The sequence below is a fragment of the Dermacentor variabilis genome, chromosome 3 (genome assembly GCF_050947875.1).
Source record: "Dermacentor variabilis isolate Ectoservices chromosome 3, ASM5094787v1, whole genome shotgun sequence".
Lineage (NCBI taxonomy): Eukaryota > Metazoa > Arthropoda > Arachnida > Ixodida > Ixodidae > Dermacentor > Dermacentor variabilis.
In genome coordinates, this window is record NC_134570.1 from 167,695,034 (window position 1) to 167,715,727 (window position 20,694).

The 20,694-nt window shown below is 44.2% G+C and overlaps 1 protein-coding gene across 1 annotated transcript in view; it reads left to right on the forward strand.

Moving 5' to 3' along the window:
* LOC142576505 (monocarboxylate transporter 14-like) overlaps positions 1-20,384 on the forward strand; it is a 54,989-nt gene extending 34,605 nt beyond the window's left edge. The window contains exons 3-5 of the mRNA XM_075686660.1: positions 6,887-7,030; positions 14,723-15,697; positions 17,838-20,384. Of these exons, the coding sequence (XP_075542775.1) occupies positions 6,887-7,030; positions 14,723-15,697; positions 17,838-17,944 (1,226 nt within the window). The 3' untranslated portion in view covers positions 17,945-20,384. The remainder of the gene's footprint in view (positions 1-6,886; positions 7,031-14,722; positions 15,698-17,837) is intronic.
* Positions 20,385-20,694: the final 310 nt, after the last annotated feature.

The following is a 20,694-nucleotide window of genomic DNA, read 5'->3' on the forward strand; positions in this document are numbered from 1 at the left end:
TCCTAGTTCTCGCCTCTCCGCTAAGCCCCGGTAACACAGTACATGCCCGCTTTTTAGCACTGTATATGCTTCTTTTGTCCTCCTAACCTCACTGAGCCCTATTATATTCCATTTACTACCCTCTAATTCCTCCAATAATACTGCTAGACGCGCCTCACTAGATAGCGTTCTAAAGTTAAACGTTGCCAGGTTCAGATTCCAATGGCGGCCTGTCCGGAGCCAGGTATTCTTAGCACCCTCTGCAGCGTTACAGATCTGACCGCCGCCGTGGTCAGTTGCTTCGCGGCTGCTGGGGACTGAGGGCCGGGGTTTGATTGTTGTATTCATATAGGAGGTTGTGGCCAAGTACTGCACCAGGGTGGCCAATCCTGCTCTGGTGAGAGAGTGCGTTACCGGTTCTGGTCACCGGGATCAGGCCGCACTCCAGGCCTGTTTGTGCAATTTCTCAACACACGGTTTTTTTTCTTTTTTTTTCTTTCTGTATTTCCCAGAGGAGAATTGCGCGGCACCGGGATTTGAATCACGGTCCTCTTGCACTGGAGACGGATACTCTACCGTCCCCGCAGGAGCTAAATTAAAAATTGAATTATGGTGTTTTGCGTGACAAAAACCACTTTCTGATTATGCACGCCGTAGTGGAGGACTCCGAAAATTTCGACCACCTGGGGTTCCTTAACGTGCACCTAATTCTAAGTACACGGGTGTTTTCGCATTTCGCCCCCATCGAAATGCGGCCGCCGTGGCCGGGGTCCGATCCCGCGACCTCGTGCTCAGATGTCTAACACCATGACCACTGAGCAACCACGGCGGGTCCCGCAGGAGTTTTACGCCTCATTTAACCTACAGTGGCGCCCTATTTGATCAGTCAAGGTGGACCAATCTGAGCTCGGTTATACCGCATGGATGGCACTCGGCTAGAGAACCTGGTATTTATGACCTGCACATGTGTGGCCACACATAATTGAGGATATATAATTTTTTTGTTTTTTTTAGGAGGGTTTCCGTACAGTGATAAAAGGAAGGAAAATACCTTAAAAAAAAAAGGAACATAACATGTGATTTGAACTCGTGATCCTTCAATGTTGCCCGGAAAGGTAGCTCAGTCGGTTGGTTCGTCAAGCCAGCGGTTACTTTCAAGCGCCATAGCTCCTGCTCCGAGCCTCATACTTATGTGGAAAGGGGCTGGTGTTGTCCGCGACAGTCGATTGGTTGGAAGGCATAATTTCTTGGAAAAATGGCCGCCAGAGGAGCAGCGTGAACTCTAGCGGCTTTAGAGACTAGGACAACTGCCTTAAAGTATTTAGAATTGAGGGGTAGTTTCGTTAACAAACTATAACACGGCAATCAGCACTCGAATATAATTATAACCCTAATAATAATTGTAAATATTCATCTCATCTATAGTATCTAAAGCGCGCGCTGTTTCTTGCCTCTGCGTGTAGTAGTTAAGAGAGTCAGTTTAAGGGCGGAGAAGAGGGAAGGAAAAGAAAGCAAACTTGCAGCGCCGTGGTTTTAAGGCGCAACCGTGGTAGAGAAACGGAAAGCGCCGTTTCTCTACCTTTACTCAAGTAACGTTTAATACAGAGGTATGTTCTCAAAATTTCGTGCACCTATAAATTTAAAAAAGTATATAGTAACGTTTAGTACAGGTGTACGTAGTCTTTTGGTATTGTAACCTTTCGTATAAGCATAGAGTCTTGCAATTCTTCCTCGCACGTTATTCTGCGCATGCCCACGAATATGGGACGACTGTTCATCTATCCGTCGAAATTCACCGCAATGCTCTATCCTAACTCCCTGAGCAGCACTTTATAAAAATTCTTTATAAAGGTCGGCGGAACTTCAACAACTTTCGAGTAGCAACGTCAGGAAGATACTCTCTTGAATATGTGAGCATTTAAAGCACATATTCGCATCTACGACTAAGCGCCGTGAAGGCACTAGTTATCAGAAAAAATAAATTCCTTTCTGAGTAACCAATGAAAGGTTATTGAACTTTGGCTAAGATTCTCGTACACAATTTTTTGAAAGCGTTGCTCAATGAGTTACGCTTGTGCACTGCAGCGAAGTTCAATGCATGGCCAAAGGAACCATGCAAAATATTCTTTGACATGCGCAGAGGGAGGTGCGGGTCAAGACGTGCAAGACTCTATGCCTATGCGAAAAATCACAAAAAAGTTCATGAAAATGGCAGAGGGGATATGTCCAAGATTCTTGGACATGACTCTGTCTAAAATTAATAAATGTGCAGGTCTTTAAACAATATGACGTATTACTGCGGTGAAAGCTTCATAGCGGCGACAGAAATCAGAATTTGCGCGATAAACAGTACAATTCTATAGGGGCAAGATTTTACCAATTAGATTTTTCATTTTTTAGGGGACATATCACAGCACATTCAAGGCAGCCAGTACTGAAAGCATACCAATTTTCTTTAAATCGTGCCTGGCACGAGTTTGCAGAAATTGGAAGTCAGCATCTGCTATGAAGTGCGTTGTTGTTTCAGTTGTTGTTTCTGCACCCCCAGCTGCCACATTCTGTACATAAATATCTCAACTGGAACAGCAACACATTCTATGGCACGTTTGCATTATGTGTTTATCAGGCTATTCTGCAGCAGAATGCTTCCAGCAACCGTATATCAAGTGCTTAGATGCTATAACTTGAAGCAATTCCAAACTTTTCTATTCCGATTCTGTATCAGCCCTCCGCGATTGGTCAAAAAGCATTTTTGGATCGCCCCCACTTCATCTGTCTGCCACGCGACGTCACGAAAACCGCGATAGCTCCTCATCTGATATGACGTGTACAAGCTGATTATGCATGATTTGACCAAATAAGAAAAAATAGATATTTCTGATTCGACTTGTTTTCGCCATTAGCCCTGGGCTATTGGTAAAAAGTTTTGGCGCTGCACTCACTTCACCTGCGTGTCACTCGACGTCACAAAACGCCAAGAACTCACCGCGTCAAAGTGACGTGTACGCATTAAAGACGCATTAATGTGCCGAACAAAACATAATTTTCTTCTGAATAGCCGCAGCCTTCCCCGTTCCGAAAGGAATAAAACATGGCTGCCGCCGATCTCTCAGGCGCTGGCTACTCACACCTGCCGGAGAGCATGGGTTTATTGGCGCATAATAAAACTTCTTGCGGTGCCGTGTAACGTTTTCGAGCATTTTCGGCACGTTTACGACCTCATTCTTCCAACTATTTATTGCTGTGGATCGGTTTTAGCGTCATTCTTAAACTGCCGTTGCATGCCGCCACGATTTTCGACCAGCCACCGCAAGCTAAGTAAGGGAAAGTGGACCAATTGCAGACGCCGGCACCACCCTTTTCATCTGGCTATTAACTTTCAGTGCAGTGGCTCGACCCTATCGAATCCTTCACCACTTGAGCGTGCTCCTCGCCTCTTGTCAGCCAACTCGATAAGACAAGTCACTCAGTGTAGGCAATGTTATTCGTTCTTCAAGCAAACAAAAGTTACCTCCTATAAACGAGGAGAGCGTTTGATTGGTCTGTGCAGACAACCCTGCGGGTGACCGCCCGGTGCTTGCGTCGGTTTTTACGCAGATTTGACGTCAGGAGATTGTAATAAAAACATATTGGAATAGTTTTACTTTATGAGGTCCCTTATTGACCAGCTGTGCCATTAACGACAACTTATTTACACGATAAACAGTCAAGTAATGGTAATGTTCGTACTAACGATTATTGCGGACATTCTGTTGCGATTGCTATAAACTTGTTCAGCAGAAATCAAGATTTTAACTCAAATTCACTATTTTTAGTATGGACAGATAGTCCGGATCACAGCGTATATATCACTTTTGCCACCTAGCTATTTTTTCAGCGCAGCCCATTTAGACAAGGAAACTTGCGGCAGTTGGTATACAAGGCAAGATGCATCATAAAGGTTGCATCTTCTGAAATAAGCTGGCACCTATACTCAGTAATTTGAGGAATAAATGAGCAATACACAGAGTAATTGTTGAAATACAAGGTGTGTTGCTTTTGTAGAGGTGAATGCACTCTGTAAAGGTTGTACCTGCAACATATTTCTTTGCTGCAGTCCATATTGAAAGAAAGCTTTCTGCAAACAGTACGATGCCATCATCCCATTATAGGGCAATTTCTAATAATTACACATTGCGCAACCACAAAGCACATTTCGGAAGGTGGCACATTTCAGAATCACTGCGCATTTCTGCATGCAACATTGCCCGCATCGAAACGAAATTTATGGAGGTATGAAGCGGTGACACCCACGTTATGAAAATTATGTGTGTATCAGCTGTGAAAAGAGAAGCTGACACATAACATTTAATGATAGTGTCATGATTAATTTATTTGCATATACAAAACAAGGTAACCTAATGTTTTCCCTTCACAAGCAAAAATACATATTACCTTGCTCTGTTTTTTTCTTCACTGCCTTGAAGCAATAATGAAAAGGCCTTCGGGTACAGCGCTGCGTGACAGCACGCATTTCTACAGCAGCACCAGGAATCATGCGAATAGACAGAAATGTTGAACCTTCGTGTGCAATACGTCTTAATACAAATACATATATGTTTTAGACTATCATAAGAAAGACGATCTGCTCCATGTTTAGAGCACAATCATGTCTGCTTGCGGCCAGTATCTCGGTTGCTAATTCTCCGATCTCGTTGCTGGGCAGTGGAGCCTAGAAGGCAGAATAATAATCTTACAATCTTATAGTTACTTTAATATGTATCCCTGTTACACGGGTACTTGCAACGGCCGTTAACGCAAATGGCAGTTGAACGACGTAACGGCCGCGGTAACGGAATGGTCGTGGCTGCGCTCACACGCCACTTTTCATGTTCAGTCAGTTCACTTCCGTGTCGACGATTTATCACGTAACTCTTGAACTTTTTACCTCGCCAACTCGAAAAGAAATTTGTTTCCGGATCCAATCTGATCCATGGTGTTGGAAAATGGCTGCGCTTGTTGTGGTTTCAACGTGGGGAAGCGTACCATTTCACGTTCCATCGCTTTTACTAACCGTAGCACCACTATGCATCTTTTTTTTCTTTCGTACCGTGAGTGACCGTCTGCGCGATTCAGCAAGAGCAGTGTTGAACGTGGTGCGACTTTGCGGCGCGCACCCGAGAACAGCCGTGGAATGGCGCTTAGCCGGCCGCTTTATGAATACGACCGTGATTGTCCAACCGATTTGCTTCTCCTGGTTGCGCACTACGAGGCCCTGTCTGCAAAAAGGGCCGAACTGCGTCAATCAAGAAAAAAGGGGACGCGGCCGAGAGGCAATGTCGCAGCCTCGCTGCACTCGCTGTGGTGATATCTGCCAGGCTAAAGAGTGCGTGGGCGCTTTCCAGACCACCATCTCGGTACGACACCACCGTGCCGACGTGACGTGTTCCACATTTGCCTACATCGTGAGCTCGTGTCCCTCGCTAGCACGGGAGGATACGAACATGCGAGCTTGCATACCCCTGCACTGAAGCGTCGTCCTCTCGCTGTACAGACTGACTGAACAGAGCTGGTTGAACAGCGCTGTCATTCTTGCATAGACGGGCGCATTGTGTTTCTGAGCTAGCAGTTCGGCATGATGATCCTGCCACAAGCTGATAAGTAAATGAGTCAGTGAGGCTGTCCAGGCAAAGCGTATTTGCGCCGGCGGGCTAGCCTGCAGCGGGGACACGTCGCTGCTGGGCGCTGCCACCTTGCCTATTTTACGACAAAACGGACGGAAACGGCGGCGGGAACGGAGGCCGGCGAGCTCCGTTGGTGTCAATCGCCGTTGGATTTCCAATGGCGCTCGCGCTGGCATGTAACTCCGCCTAACGGCCGTGGCGGTCAACTGCCGTTTTCCCCAGTGGCCGTTAAAGTGCCCGTGTAACTGGCGTATAAGCCCCACTGGAAACAGCTATTAACATATAATGAAAGAGGCATAAATAAACCGCATACAGATAAAATTTTACCGTCGAACATATATTCAAATACGCAACGTTTGAGTATGTTCTGTCCAGCAAATTTTGGTAACAATAAAAATTCAAGCATAGATAACAAAATAATATGAATGAACTCAAACTAATTAATGCAAATTAACGACCAATTCAGTTCGTACTCCACTACAGTAGAAAAAAAAACCGCCGCAATAATTTGACAGTCGAACACTAAAACGCAATATCACGTGAGCAATTATTATTGTTAGATTAGGAACAGTTTATAATTAATTTGTAACAATATATATACGCCTTCTGTACGTTATCATTTGCAATAAACTAGTACTTTTTTCTTAACCGGTAGACCCTGACACAACTCTGAGAGTAGTTCTCGGGTCCTCTCTGTATGAGTTTCTTTGCTCAAACTTGCCTACAAGAAACATTTCAATTGATTTGATATCAAAAGCGAGCAGTGCCAGTCGCTGCAAGGCTGGGTGATAAACAGCAAGGTCAGCGCTCGTTGCGCATTTAGTCAAAGTAGTCTGTTTTATTTTCTTCACTTACCTGGTATATCTTGTGCGAGAAAACAGTAACAAATTATGGCTTACGGGCACAGAAAGACATTTTTTGATAACTTTGTTCTAAGAAACCATCATATGTGCGCGAACGACTGTGTTTTACGCCCCCCCACTCTCGAACCATGCCTCGCGCACCCACATACCGTCTTTTCCTCATTGGCCCCACTGTGCGTTAAAAAAAATACTTGTATGGAGGGCAGCATCATAGTACTCTCTACGTAATAATGTAGGTAAGTCGAGCGTGCCTAGATCCAAAATAAAATAATCACCCATTTCAATACCCATTGCACTGCGACGCCAAGTGTTTTCTTAAATTTTATTTTGAAGCTCCATGTGCCATTTTCATTTAAAGGGCTCTTCACTCTTTTTTTTAAGGGTTTGCCATCGGCGCACTGCAGAAGAAGGTTTCTACACACAGCCTCATGCTATCGGGTGCCGTTCTGTGTCCTGTTGCTTTCATCACATCGGCCTTTGTTCCCAACATGCATTGGATGTGCGTCACGTCGGGATTTATTCATGGCGAGTATACATATACATATGTATATTTATATATATAGATGTGTTACGATAGTGACTTTAGAAGCTGGGGTAAATTATTAGGCATGGACACCATACCCTTTGACGGAGCTGAGGCTTACAATAGAATGCCTCACGCGGATGACAAAAGATAATTTGATGAATTAGGTAGAGGTCTCAAAGCGGCACACGAAATGAATTAATAGTAAGGAAGTTTATGGTTACTTTTCCAGATTGTGCCAACCTGATGTGTTAGGATTTGCGTGTGCGAGAGAGTAGACACCATACTTGTGGCCACTGACGCAAGTAACCGGTGGCCAAATCTTAAAGAGGGTACCTGCTACGCAATTAAGCACCGAGAAGATAAAGGCTATGATTGATTAGAACTGCATGTTTGCCTTTTGAGAGTCGTACTTAATTGTGCCAGATAGGTTTCTCCGTTTGTTAACAAAGCCAGCACTATTATTAGAGAAGAAAAGGTTTTTCTTTCTGTAATCGCTCATAGTAATTTTGAATGATTTCGCTTCAGAGCTGATGCATGTCAATAAGCCCAACACTGTTATCAGCAAACTCATCATATTCGCTGACTTACCGCGACAAAGCGTTACTGTGGCGATTGCAGAAAAAATAAAGGAAATATAAGAGAATGACCTGAGGCGTACGTCAAAAATACAATTACGAGGCACACATAGGGGGGGACTTGGCATTAATTTTGACCACCTGGGTTTCTGTAATGTGCTCCTAAATCAAACTATACGAGTAAATGTGGCAGGTTGCTGTGGGCAAATCTTACGGATTGATGGAAAAACTTTGATGAGGTCCATAGGAATGGGCACTAGCACGCAGTGGGCCGCTCCCACGTCGGCACAGAAAACCCTAGCCTCTCCACCACGTCGCGGGCCCGTTAGACTGCCCATAGTAGGGCTTCAAAATTCTGTGCTATGACGAAATGCACAGACGAAAGCAAGCCTGGACACTGACGCTTACTACGACCGTTGTCGTCAGGCCGTCGCTTCATTCTGAGCTTCACCATCAACACAGAGCGCAGAAAGCTTTCATTGCACCCGACGCCACCGGAATTCGAGCCCATGTATCTTCAGCCTTCTGCACTTGCGAGCTGGACGCTCTAACCCCTACGCTACCGCATTATCACTTATTACCTCGGGGAAGGTGTTATTTCAGATGTTATAGTATATTTAACTTTACCTCATTTATCGCTCATGTGAATAACAGTGAAACGGGCGTTAATAAGTACGTTGCAATATGGTAGCTAAAGTAATGATTTAAAAAGTTGAGTGAATCCTTGTTAGTTAGGCAATGATGCATTTTGATCTACACAGTAATATTGTCCGCCTTTTCGAGTAATCCAGGTCACTTAGTAGTTTTGTGCTATATGGCGAAGGTTATCGTAAAAAAAAGACGAGTATAATGCGGCCAACGGACCACAAGAGCGTTTCCCAATTACAAAGCCAAGTCCATCACAAACAATCCCAGCGAAAAGCCACAATGTAAGCTGGTAGGGAGGTTAGCCCCAGTCTACGATGCGCTTGCTGAACCGCTAGCGTTAACTGCAAGTAGTGTGCTGAGCTCATGGAGCCCCTTCATTCAGTAGCTCGCATTGCGCGACAAAATAGTAAGGAAAACACGCACGCTAGAACAACCTTGCAAAATTAGAGTGAAAATTTCAGTTCCACTGGTTTTACGCGTGAGCGTATATACGCATATGCCTCAACTTTGAATACTCGCAGCGAGGGTGTATGAAGCTTGGCGATAAAAGTTGGCACAGCTCAAAGAATGAGGTCTGCGGCGGCTGTCACGGCGGCTGTTGGATTACCTTGATAAGAACAGGCGAGAGGCGCTGCAGGTGTGCTCAATCATCGTCTTCTCCTGCATTCATCATCTTTGGTGTACTGATTAGCTTCAGTAGAATAACATAAACAATTAGATAAACGCTATGAATAATTCGATAAACAATGACGGTAGAAGCGAGACATAGTCCGCCCACGCGAAATACTGGTTCACTTCACGGAACGAGGGTCGCTTGTCTTTATGAGTTGTATTAGCGCTTTTAGAAATGATACAATAAACCACGTATTTTAAAAACTTTGCCCGTATATGACCCTTAGAATGCCTTTCTTGCTGTGCGTATTTAAACTTGCTGTAAAATTCCTTTAAAAAACACCGGCAAAATTTGCGTACGACGCTTGTATTGTGCTTTCTAGTGGTAGAATAAGTAATTCACTTCAAAAACTGCAATTAAACGACACCTATTGTAAATTTGTCCTTATGTCCTAACACAAGTACACTACTTTAGAAAAAGTTAACCTGCTGCTGCATTGGGTTCTCTCAGGGCATGAAAAAATTATGCGTATAACGTTTTCAAGCGCTTGTACAAAGCTTTACAGTACATAAAAGGTATCCGAAGCGCTGCGGGATGGCTATGCCGAACTCTCATACTGGAAGCCTGAATGAGATGTTTTGTTGGCATATGGTAAGGCAGAATGTGTTCTTGGCAGCTTATGCGAAACGTTTAGTTTCTTTCCCATTAAACAAATGTGGTGCCTTCAACATGTGTGATACTACTGTGATATGCTATAGGTAACTCCTCATTACTTGGCACTGATAGAGAATTTAACATACCAAGCCTGATATCAGCTTCGGCCGCATTGTATTTCAAACAAATAAAATTTCATAAAGCAAAACACGAAACGTCATTCACCGCAGCTACCCCCCTTCTCCGACACTTGCGGTTTCTTTTCTTCGAGACCGCGGTGTAGGTGGTGGCGGACATCAGAGACAGGATAAGGCGTGGTAATTACAAGTCTCGTGGTTCACGTTTTAACTAATTCACTTAACATATAGAACGCAACAAATAAATTGAAATTACCGGTTTGTATATGCTATATCAGCGCCTCTATAGAAAAAAAATTGCGATTCCCCGCACCTAATTAACGCAACATATCTTCGTATCCTTGCGAAACCGAAATTCACACTCTGACGGGCGCATAAGGTGACGGCTTCAAAGAGGCATCAGTGGTTCTGAATAGAAGCATAGTTTAATTAACGCTGTACAGCGTCACATAATTGGCTGATAAAATAGGATAATGAAGATTAAATAAAATACTAGAAGTAATGAAACATATTTTTTCCGAGGGAAACAAACCCATCTCCCCTTTTATAAGCTGGATGGCAGAAGGCGAAACCGTCGTTGTTCAGCGTGTTTTCGGAGAATACGTGACGTTCGGGGAACGCTGGAGGCGGAGGAAGGAAGGAATAAAAAAGTGGAGAAGGAAAGGCAGGGAGGTTAACCAGTTTAGCTTTACCGGTTTGCTACCCTACACATGGGAGCGGGATGGAGGGATGAAACATGTGGAACGGAGAGGATAACATCTGCAATAGAGGTAGTTATTTCGATTGCTAAGAGTTTTGTTATGTGGTGGTACGTAATTAATACTAAAATTTAAACAGCTGATTGTCAGACTTATTAGTCATCACAGCGACCACAAAACACAGCTCAATGTTCAATGCCGGCTGAAGGGTATCTGGGTGCCCGCGTTAGGGTACATCTGGGTGCCTGCGGAAACCTCCGCAATTGCGTGCGGGTCTCCAGACAGGTCTGACTCCCACACCATCCTGCCCGAAGGTCCCGAGTTTGCTTCGAAGTATTCAAAACCAAATGGCTCTTTACATCCCATGTTAAGTCGAGCTTCAACTAAATTTTACTCCGTAAAGTTGGTTATAAACGAGTAGCGTATATGCTATCACTAGACTTTTGGCACAGATGCGGGCTAGTAATTGTCCTTTTTTGTTTTTTTAACAGCCAGCGAGTAACACCCAAGAAGACGACGCATGCGCATCGTAGTTATCAGATATGAGGCCAGCCTCAAGCGTACTGTCAATCTTTTGAGCTGGATAATTCTTAATAATCTCAATTCCACATCAGTTCACCAAGTTAGTGCCGTTTTTGCCACTTTGTTTTCTATTCTAGCTTATCCGTAAGGATATGCTAGAAACCTTGCGTTTCAAGCGTAATATTGTGCGCGGCGGTTACTCTTGCCTACGATTTCTGAAACAAGACCGCCTTTGCTACCTGTAATTTTGGTCCAGTTGGCCTTCAAAGAAAGAAAGCACAATTTAAGTGGTAAGGCACAATAATTTTTTGCCTATGCGACAGCGATCCCTTATTGAACTCCAGTAAGTCTTGTCGAGAACGGAATGCGTAGTATTAATTTGTCGTTTCTGCCCGTTGCTTGCCTTCACCCCGTTGCACCTTTCCCACACAAAAATATGCAGAAACTCGACTGCATTTGTTAAAATATGCCGAATTGCACCTGAATAATTCAATTGGCTCGTCCCTCAGATTACATGTTGGCCCATCCCGAAAATTAACTTGACCAACCCCGAAGTTTCGGTCGGCCCAGCTCCAAATTTAAAGCTGGCACAACCCAAAATTTCAGTTGGGCCACCCCTCACTTTCATGTTGGCCCACGCCTGTATTTCTAGTTGGCCCACCTCCAAATTTCCTTTGGGCCGCCTCCGGAAACTCAGTTAAGCCACCCCCAAATTTCAATTGGGGCACCCCTAACATTTATGTTTGCGTACCCCAAAATTCAAGTTGACCCACCCCCGAAAATTCACTTGGCCCACCCCGAAATTTCAGTTGGCCCACTCCTAAACTCAAGTTCGCCCACCCCCAAATTTGAAGTTGGCCGTCCCCGATTTTAATGTTGGCCCAACGCCAAATTTCAGTTGGCAATCCCCAAAATTTCAATTCGGCCACCGCTTATTTTCAAGTTGTCTCACCCCCATATTTCAAGCTGGTCCACCACCAATGTAAATTGGCTCACTCTAAAAAATGCATGGGCACTTTCCTGAGCTACACAGCGATAGGTGGAAGCCTATCTATGACTGCCTCTGTTGCTGTTGTCCGAACTGTTCTCCGAACGAACGCCGCCGTGGCTACTGATGCAATCACAGACATATGCCTGCAAATGTTATGGCCGATGTGCACGCAGCCCCACGCGCCTACTCGCACAGCGCTAATGGCATGTCCCCTCCTTGCTCCCCTTGCTGATGTTCGCCGCTTTCCTGCGTCCACTACGGACTGCGCCCGGACACTCATGAGCAACTAAAGGCGTACGCCTTAAAATTCACTTGGCCCACTTGAATTTAAGTTGGCCTACCCATAAATTAAGTTGGCCCAACCCCAAATTTCAGTTGACCCGCGACCATATTCCATGTTAGCCCACCCCAAAACGTTTTCTGTGTAGGACTATGTATCGCTATGGGTATTTTCTCTGATCAGCTTCATTTCTTCCTTATTCCTTATAAAGCTACCAGCCATCTACATTTAAACTATTATAACAAACGTCGTAACTTCACAAGTTATGCAATTTTGGGCCGATACAAGGCACAACGCATTTCGCGTGATGAAGAGATCTTGGTGGAGTACTCGCCAAAAAATATTTACGCATCAGAAAGAATAGATTGTTGATTTCTTGCAAAAACTGTTTTTTTAATTCCTTTCTCTGCCACAATTGTTGAGGCCTCTGTAATTTCAGGTACCTGTTGGCGTTATAGATGTGTATCATGCTGGAAGGCAGAATCATTCTTTTTTTTATTAACACAGAGACATGCCCGTGCTTTTAACTTCTTTGTCTAAGGAATCAGGTATGATTGTAAAGGCGATCACTTAAAAAATGAGCAACCCAATGTTACATTTCAGGAAGTAAAAATAGAGATTATAATATTTGGAGAGCACACCTGACAAAACGAAATCTTGAGTTTTGGCCATCTGGTGCAGAATATCGAACAATATCCTACGTGACGTTTAGAAAACCACGCAGTGGAGTATCTAGCCACTGTCAGCATGACGCGGAGCGTTAGGTGCGAGCGATGAAACCACTCGGCCACTGCCTCCTTTTTATTTTAAATCGGCCAGGGCTTCCAACGCTTCCTCAAAGATACGGTAGGGTTTATGATGTTACCACGTGAATTTGGACAACTGTGCTTAAAGATCGCTTTGGGAACGGTGTTCCGCCATCGGTACAGAGTTGAGATAGGCATCAATCGGAAGCTCGGTGTCCCGACTGCATACGCTGTGGCGGCTATCACGATAGCAACGATAGTTTTATCACAGCGACCGTTTTGTCGCGAGAATGAAGTACAAATTTTGGTTGTTTATATCGGCTTCTACAGCTGAATCTTTAACCGCTTTATGATCAAAATATTAGCTTTCCATAGCACTATCACTGCGTTGCTCTCGTGTGGATTGCCTTCGATAAGATGTCTGTCACGTGCATTATTCAATAGTCTGCCTGTACATTTAATTCCTCGCAAGAAAATCCGCTCATTCCATTGAAACCGTGCTAGCTTCGCGGCGCAAAAACTTGGGGCACTAGTTCGTACGTGTCCAGAAAACGTGGATATGCTGCTCCAAAAATTGTGGCCGCAAACACATTGCTCGAAGTTACTTAGCAATATTGCATGCCTTTTCTTTTAAAGAAAGGCATCCTGCGCATCTCTCCTTCAAACGAACGAATATACAATAAATTTGAGAGTGTGCCTATGCCCCGGATTTTATTAAGTGCTCTTCAATTCTTCAGTGTTGGCACTCGGGGTAGCGTTTAGGACAAGAATCGCGCAGGAACAGGATTAGTGCGTGAGGGAGCAGGCGCTTAAGAAAAACTTGTTATTGTAAGTTATTTCCACTGGCTCCAGATATGGAAGCCCGCTTCATGTAGGAGCAGTTTCAGTGTCTGAGCTCGCTAGTCTGAGTACACGTCGGACACATATATCAGCAGGCGTCAGGGCACACCACTGTACGAAAGGTGTCTGCTTATAAAACAGTAGCCTTCCGTAGGTGAATATAGACTAGGGAATCTGATGACTGTGTCTCGGCCAATCCCAATCGAAGAATAGTTTGCAAAATGCCACCCATGACATCGCACCTTTCCCCGCACTCCGTCTATACTGTTGCACGATCGCCCCAGCTAACGAAGCAACGACATGGCAATCTAGGAACCTGATGTCGACGCCGTTTCCACACAAATCCTAAATGTTGGCCCCTTTCACCAATTAGTGGGCTCTCCGTGACGCTCAGCTTGCCAGAGTCAGGGTCAGCTAGAGCGGTCTTCGTAGTAGTTACTGCTTTCACGGAGGGCGGCGGCTGTTGCCTCGAAATGAGCTCCTTTGTTTGCGTGTCAAAGTGTATGTCAGGCCCCGTGACTGTCTGGGCGTGCGCTGATGAAAAGACTTCCGCGCGGGAAGCGACCAAGGAATGTTCATCGCTGTTTCCAGACGTAACAACAGACATCGCAATCGTTTAACTAGAGAAATCCTTGTAGCAAGTGCAATCAATAATTTCTCTGACGTCATTGGCATTCTGCAGCGAAAATTGATGGTTCTGGGTGCCCATGATCGGAGTGACGTTGCATGATTGCGTATGACTTTCACAATTTTGTTCCTGTTCTTTTACTATTGTCTCTTTACTCATTCTCTTGTTTTTGCCGAGCAAGAAACTCGTTTAAAGGCACATCTGTGTGCATATTCTTCTTCTGTTTTGGTCCTGTGTGCATTGTTCAAAATTTAATATGACCGAGTGACAAGCGCAAGCTTTGACGTTCGAAATAAAAATGCTCTAGAAGTATTTTTCGCAGCTCGATTATAAAGTTTTCCCCGACATTTCTGTTTCAGGTTGTGGACTGGGATTGATTATGATCTCCACATCCATCTACATTGTGTCGTACTTCGAGAAGTACAGAAGTTTCGCCACAGGAATTCAGTACCTAGGAATTTCACTCTCCGGCATCATCGGTCCATCTGTCCTATCCAAAATAGCCGCCACGTATGGACTAGAAGGCACAATGCTTTTGGCTGGTGGCGTGACATTGAATCTTCTTCCCCTGACACTCTTACTTAGAAATCCAAGGCCCGTTGAGTTGCGTTGTTGCAGACGGTGGAAGAAAAATGGTGACGTGAAAGCTACTGCGGCCGGTGCATGCGTGGAACATGTCGACGAAACACTTTTGCACGGTGCTGCTGATCCTCACAATGGTAGCATAGAGCTTGAAGTCGACGATAACAAGGATGTAATGAGAATCACAACGACTGCAGCTCAAGATTCTCGACATGGGCAACAAGGGCATTGCACGCAGGTTTCGTATGCTCCAGAAGACCGCAAAGACAAATTTGGTGTCATATCGCAAGTGTTGCACGTCCTGCGTATGCCGACGTTCTATGTAATATTAGTGCCTGTCGTCGCTGCGGATATCACGCTTCCTATGCTTGCCTTCACGATTGTGGACTACGCCATAGACAAAGGAGTGCCACTGGACTTCGCCGCAACCCTTGTGAGCTGTCAGTGTGCAGGCGGCTTTTGTGGACGCCTGGTGATACCCCTAATATCAGACCGGACGCCGCGCGGACGGTGTGTGATCGGCTCCTGCAGTTTCGTGTTAATCTCATTGTGTTTCCTACTGATGCCACATGTCGCCAACTTTGCTGCCGTAGCCGCAGTCGTTTTCTTTGCTGGCGCCCAGCAAGGTTATCTGGCAACTATCAAAACAGTGCTTGTCGCCGACTACCTGGGTGTTCAGAATGTGGCCGTGTGTTGGGGTATCATGGGCTTGCTGTCAATGCCCCTGACATTTTGCGAGCCCTATATTATAGGTGAGTCCTCGGCCTTTCGTTAGATTTTTAAGAAGTGGTGTGCACAAAAAAGTTATACTTGAAATGGTCCGTCGGCGTTCTCATTGTTGTGCAGCTCACTGTAGAAATGAGTAAGGTGATTTTATATATTGTTCTTCCACAATAACGCTTTATTGGAAGCATGCAGTAATTCTAAAGGGTGTTTATAAAGTAGAAGTCGTAGCCGTTTTACATGACTTGCCTGTAGAAATCCTGTAGAAAGCAATGAATATGCACAGAATGTGATCGACGCCACCTTTTTCGCAACTATTCTAATATTGTGAATATCCTAAAACGCATACCCTGATAGGATCAGGCAAGCGTGAAAATTGGCCAATATAAGACTGACATTATGCATACTGTTGGCATAAATTTCTTTCCGTGTATACAGTCATGTCCTTGCGGCTCTAAAAAATTCAATCATTTTTATGAATGTACAAGCGCAAAATCTAGCAAGAAATACGTGTAGTTTTGTATTATAAGCTGTTCGGCCGTCCGCACATTTTACGTCATCCTCTGCTGCACTAATACAATGCGATGACGACAAGTTTTACACGGTTTAGAGAGCAAATTACATTACAAAATTACCATGTGGTGCGCGGACCGCAAGAAGACGGGCCATGGAGCGCTACTACCAAGTGATTTTGTTGCTGTAGTTAATCACCAATATCCAGAAGAATTCATAACAAGAAAAACCGAAAAGAAAGAAACGCGCGAATACCAAATAGGTCGCCTTCCTTCATATATTGCACATGGCCATCATTTGTTTGATAAATAAAGTTACAACGGTATCACTGATGTACATATTTTTGCGTTTTCTGGGTAAAGTATGCTGCCGAAAGTTATTTGGCAATGCCATTCCTGCTTTTTGCTACTTTTTTTATTCCTTAGGATACGAAATATTCCTGACATGCGCTAATGTTTAACTTTGGACAAACAGGTCACTGCACAAACAAAAGAAGGGCCATATATTCAAGATGGATAAATAATCCTGTTAAACTCCATATACCATCACAATGTGGATCTTGCAAATGGGATCAAAGCTAGGGAAGCGAAATATTAAACTATAGACCAAAAGCAGGAATATCATTGGAAGAGAATTCTAAAAAGGGTACTTGATCAAGGAAAAGTGAGAAAGGTGCATTAGGGATAATACTGCAGTTTTATTGTGGAAAGAAACGACGTCTATATACAACGCAATGTGAAGGAAGGCGTCCTATGTGGTTACCCTGCTTTGTTCTTGTTGCTTTCTCTGGTTATCAATTCGTGTATATACAAGTCATGAACAAGCAGCAATCACACAAGCTAGCAGCGCACCGTCGTTTTTCGTCTTCTTCGTAATGTGCAATTCGCGCACATGTTTCTTTGGGACCCTAACCAGCTAGCCCAACGTCGCGTCGTTTTGGTATCACTTTAGTATTTAACATTCAACAAAGAGACCATGAGTGCACTGCGCATAAATATTTTTAAAGAATCATGGGGTTTTACATTCCAAAACCACTTTCTGATTATGAGGCACGCCGTAGTGGAGCACTCCGGAAATTTCGACCACCTTGGGTTCTTTAGCGTGCGCCTAAATCGAAGTACCTCGGTGTTTTCACATTTCACCCCCATGGAAATGGAACCACCGTGGCCGGGGAATATTGTTTTTTAAGCGTTAATTGTTAATATTTCTTTCATGCTCTCATGATTTACCTCGGAAGTCGTACATTTATGCAGAAGAGGTTCTTGATTTATGGGAATTGGCAGTTCTAACATGAACCTGCAACAGCTCACATAGGACAAGGTAGTAGCGAAAATAAGAGTCTTTGTCCTGTCTTTTCGATAACGCCCTCTCCTAAGTGTTTTAGTGTAAGATTAGTAGAGTACGTGGAAAAAATGGAGAACATTATAAGTTGTTAATCGACCACGCGGAAGTTTGATCTTTGAAAGACGCCCACATCGTTACACTTAACTTTTGCTGCAGGTTATATGACGGCAGCACCGCAATCCCTGTGCTAATATTTCATTGCTATGAATAGGATGTCGTGAGCAACTTGCTCGGCATGAACAGGCGCATTTAAATCTTTCTATTGATTTAGCAGAGCTTACAAGCCACTTTTTCTCGCTACCTTCGTTGCAGGTGCGTTCCGTGACAGGCAGGGCTCGTACGACAATCTGTACAGGCTGTGTGGGACAGTGGATTTCGTGGCCGCGTTTCTGCTTGGTGTGCAGATAATTCTCGACTAAAAAAAAACGAAGAAATAAGCAACCACCTGAATAAGGCGCCCATCACAGATGGTTCGTTAAATATATTACACAGAAGGTGTCCTTGCCTGCTTATGGCGCTCAACTATGTCTTCCCGGCAGTTGTTGAATGACACAACGTTTGATGCACGGTTTCCACAAATGAATTGCAAGCTGTCTGATTATTTCTTAAGCATTATGTGGGAATGTTGCGAATTCATAGAAGTCGCAATGGGAGAGTGAGAAAAATATGTATTGTTTTAGATTGAAATCACATCAACTTCATTCAAGGTATAGGTGTGCATATTTAAATTGATAGGCTCTTAAAATAATTTTCTGTCAATGGACGAAAATTAATTCGACGTCAAAGAAGCGCAAGGATGAGTTTGTTGCAACAGAATCATGCGGGCGCATGACGTGGCCAAGAGGATGCGCGCTTGTGCTCCAAAGCTAAGGTGTGGCACAATCGGGTCACATGTAAGCAACACGTGGTAGAGGGCCTGGTGTGTGCGTGTGTGTGGCAGGGGGAAGGTCCACGTATTTTACAGCAGTCTTGACCAGCCAGTGACGTCGGAAGCTACTACAGTCTTCTGGAAGCAACTGACCCATAGTTTCTATAGCGAGATATCTGGATAGCGCAACAGAAGAAGGGCATAACAAGAAATGAAGACGAAAACAAGCGCTATCAACAACGACAGTTTACTTCCGGGATCGTTCGCACTTACACACCCAAACAACCGCGTGCACCGCGATGTGAACCATGAGGATACACTTACATGACGGCTTGAAAACAATATAAAACCGGGAACATCAGGAAAATAAAAGAAATCCTAAATGACATATTGCAAATGTGGTCAGCCTTGATGCCGTGCTCAAATAATCTCTCTCGTGTACAATGACTTGACAGTTTGCTGATGCATTGGTCAGCGGCCAAGAAGGTTTTCTCCACTTCTATTATTAATCTTACACACTCGCGCTTATCTCTATATATAATAGTGGTATCTTCTACATGAGGGCGACAAGGACACGTTTTGCAATAGAAAGCAAAAAAATTTCGCCTGATACACTGTGACACTTATTTCTGTGCTCTCTTATGCGCTCATTGGTGCATCATCTAGTTTGGCTTATCTAGCATTTACAACATCACAACGGAATGCAATAGACCACCGCTACCGCACATCCGACAAACGAATCTTTGTGACTCTTATCACACGTCCTCAAGGTTTTGCACAATGTACTTAGCTAATTTGGATCTGAAAAAACAACCCGTACGTTAGCGCAACTTCCTATTCTTTGTCGCGTAATGTGATACCCGGTTTTCACGTGATCACGGCTGGTATCTCTAAAAATTTCAGGGGGGCAACTTCTCAAACGTTACTTTTTTACGAACCTTTCCGCCATCGACAACACATGGTCAGGATAACCAGCCTCCTTAAGACGCGCAGACTGCTTCTGGAGACTCGTTTTAATTAGGTGTGGGCATAAGTTTCTAAGGGCGAAACAGATGTTAGTTATGCCCCTCTTCACCATCTTCGAAAGCGCTGAATGAAATTGGAAGTTTGTTAGCTCGTGGGCTATAATCACCGAAAACCTTACTATAAGTAAAGATGAACTGAACGTCAAGAAACCGAAGCTCATTGTTGACAGGCACTTCAAAAGACATTTCAAGAGGTTTCAGACACTAGCGAAATGTCAAGAAAGCAAAGCCTGTTGTCGACAGGCACTTCTAAAGTCATTCCAAGAGGTCTCAAACACTCGCGAAAAATCGTAAACTCAAGAAACCGAAGCTTATTACCGAGAGGCAATTCAAAAGTGTTTTTAAGATGTCTCAAACGCGCGCGAAAAATTGTGACGGCATTGGCACTTTTTTTTTCTTCGGAACACTGACAAAGGCCATCTAGAAACATTAAAAAATCTTTGGCAAATTAAAAGCACCCTGAAAGCTTCGCAGTCCTGTGAGGCGTAGATGCATGCGCCTATATAGACGTGCTAAGTAGAGGTTGCTAAGAACGGGAGCTAGAAACTATCCTATACAAATGCCTTCCTTCGGCACATGCTGCCTATTGTTCCACTGTACAAAAGTTGACGACAGGTAAAAGCGCAAAAATTCTAAAACTCCTTCTACTGAGACACCTGCTTCCTGTAAAGAACATGAGGCGCCCTATTTGACATTACAATCCTCGACACATTGAATAAGCTCATTGTGTGGGATAGAATAATGTAACTCTTTAGCATCAGCAGAGAAGGCCTCGAAGCCTTTCTCCGCGTGACACCTAACAAAATCAAGGAATTCGTGAGAATTTTTCACGAGAAGCCGGCATCAATCTCCAGAACGTACAGCTATGAAACGAAATTCAATGCAGCTTGCTTCTGCCATATGCCCCTTTCAGCAGTTATAACCCGAAAAGAAACATTTTCCGTGTGCGTATTAGCACTAAAACTACATCAAGGACTTTCGTCATGGTTGATATCGCTTTGCACGTGGTTGTTTGGGTGTATAAGTACAACTGATCCCAGAAGTAAGTTTTCGTTGTTGATAGTTAGCGCTTGTCTTCGTCTTCGTTTCTTCTTGTGTCCTTGTTTCGTCGCTTAATCCAGATACCTTTTAATAAGGACTACCCAACAAGCACCTGTCGCCACCCTCGTCTATAGCGAGGTCCGTCGCGCTCTGGATCAGCTTAGCTACCAGTAGCAGGCGAGCAAGGGCGCCATCCAGGACTTAAAAAATGTTAGGTACCTCTTTGGACACATAC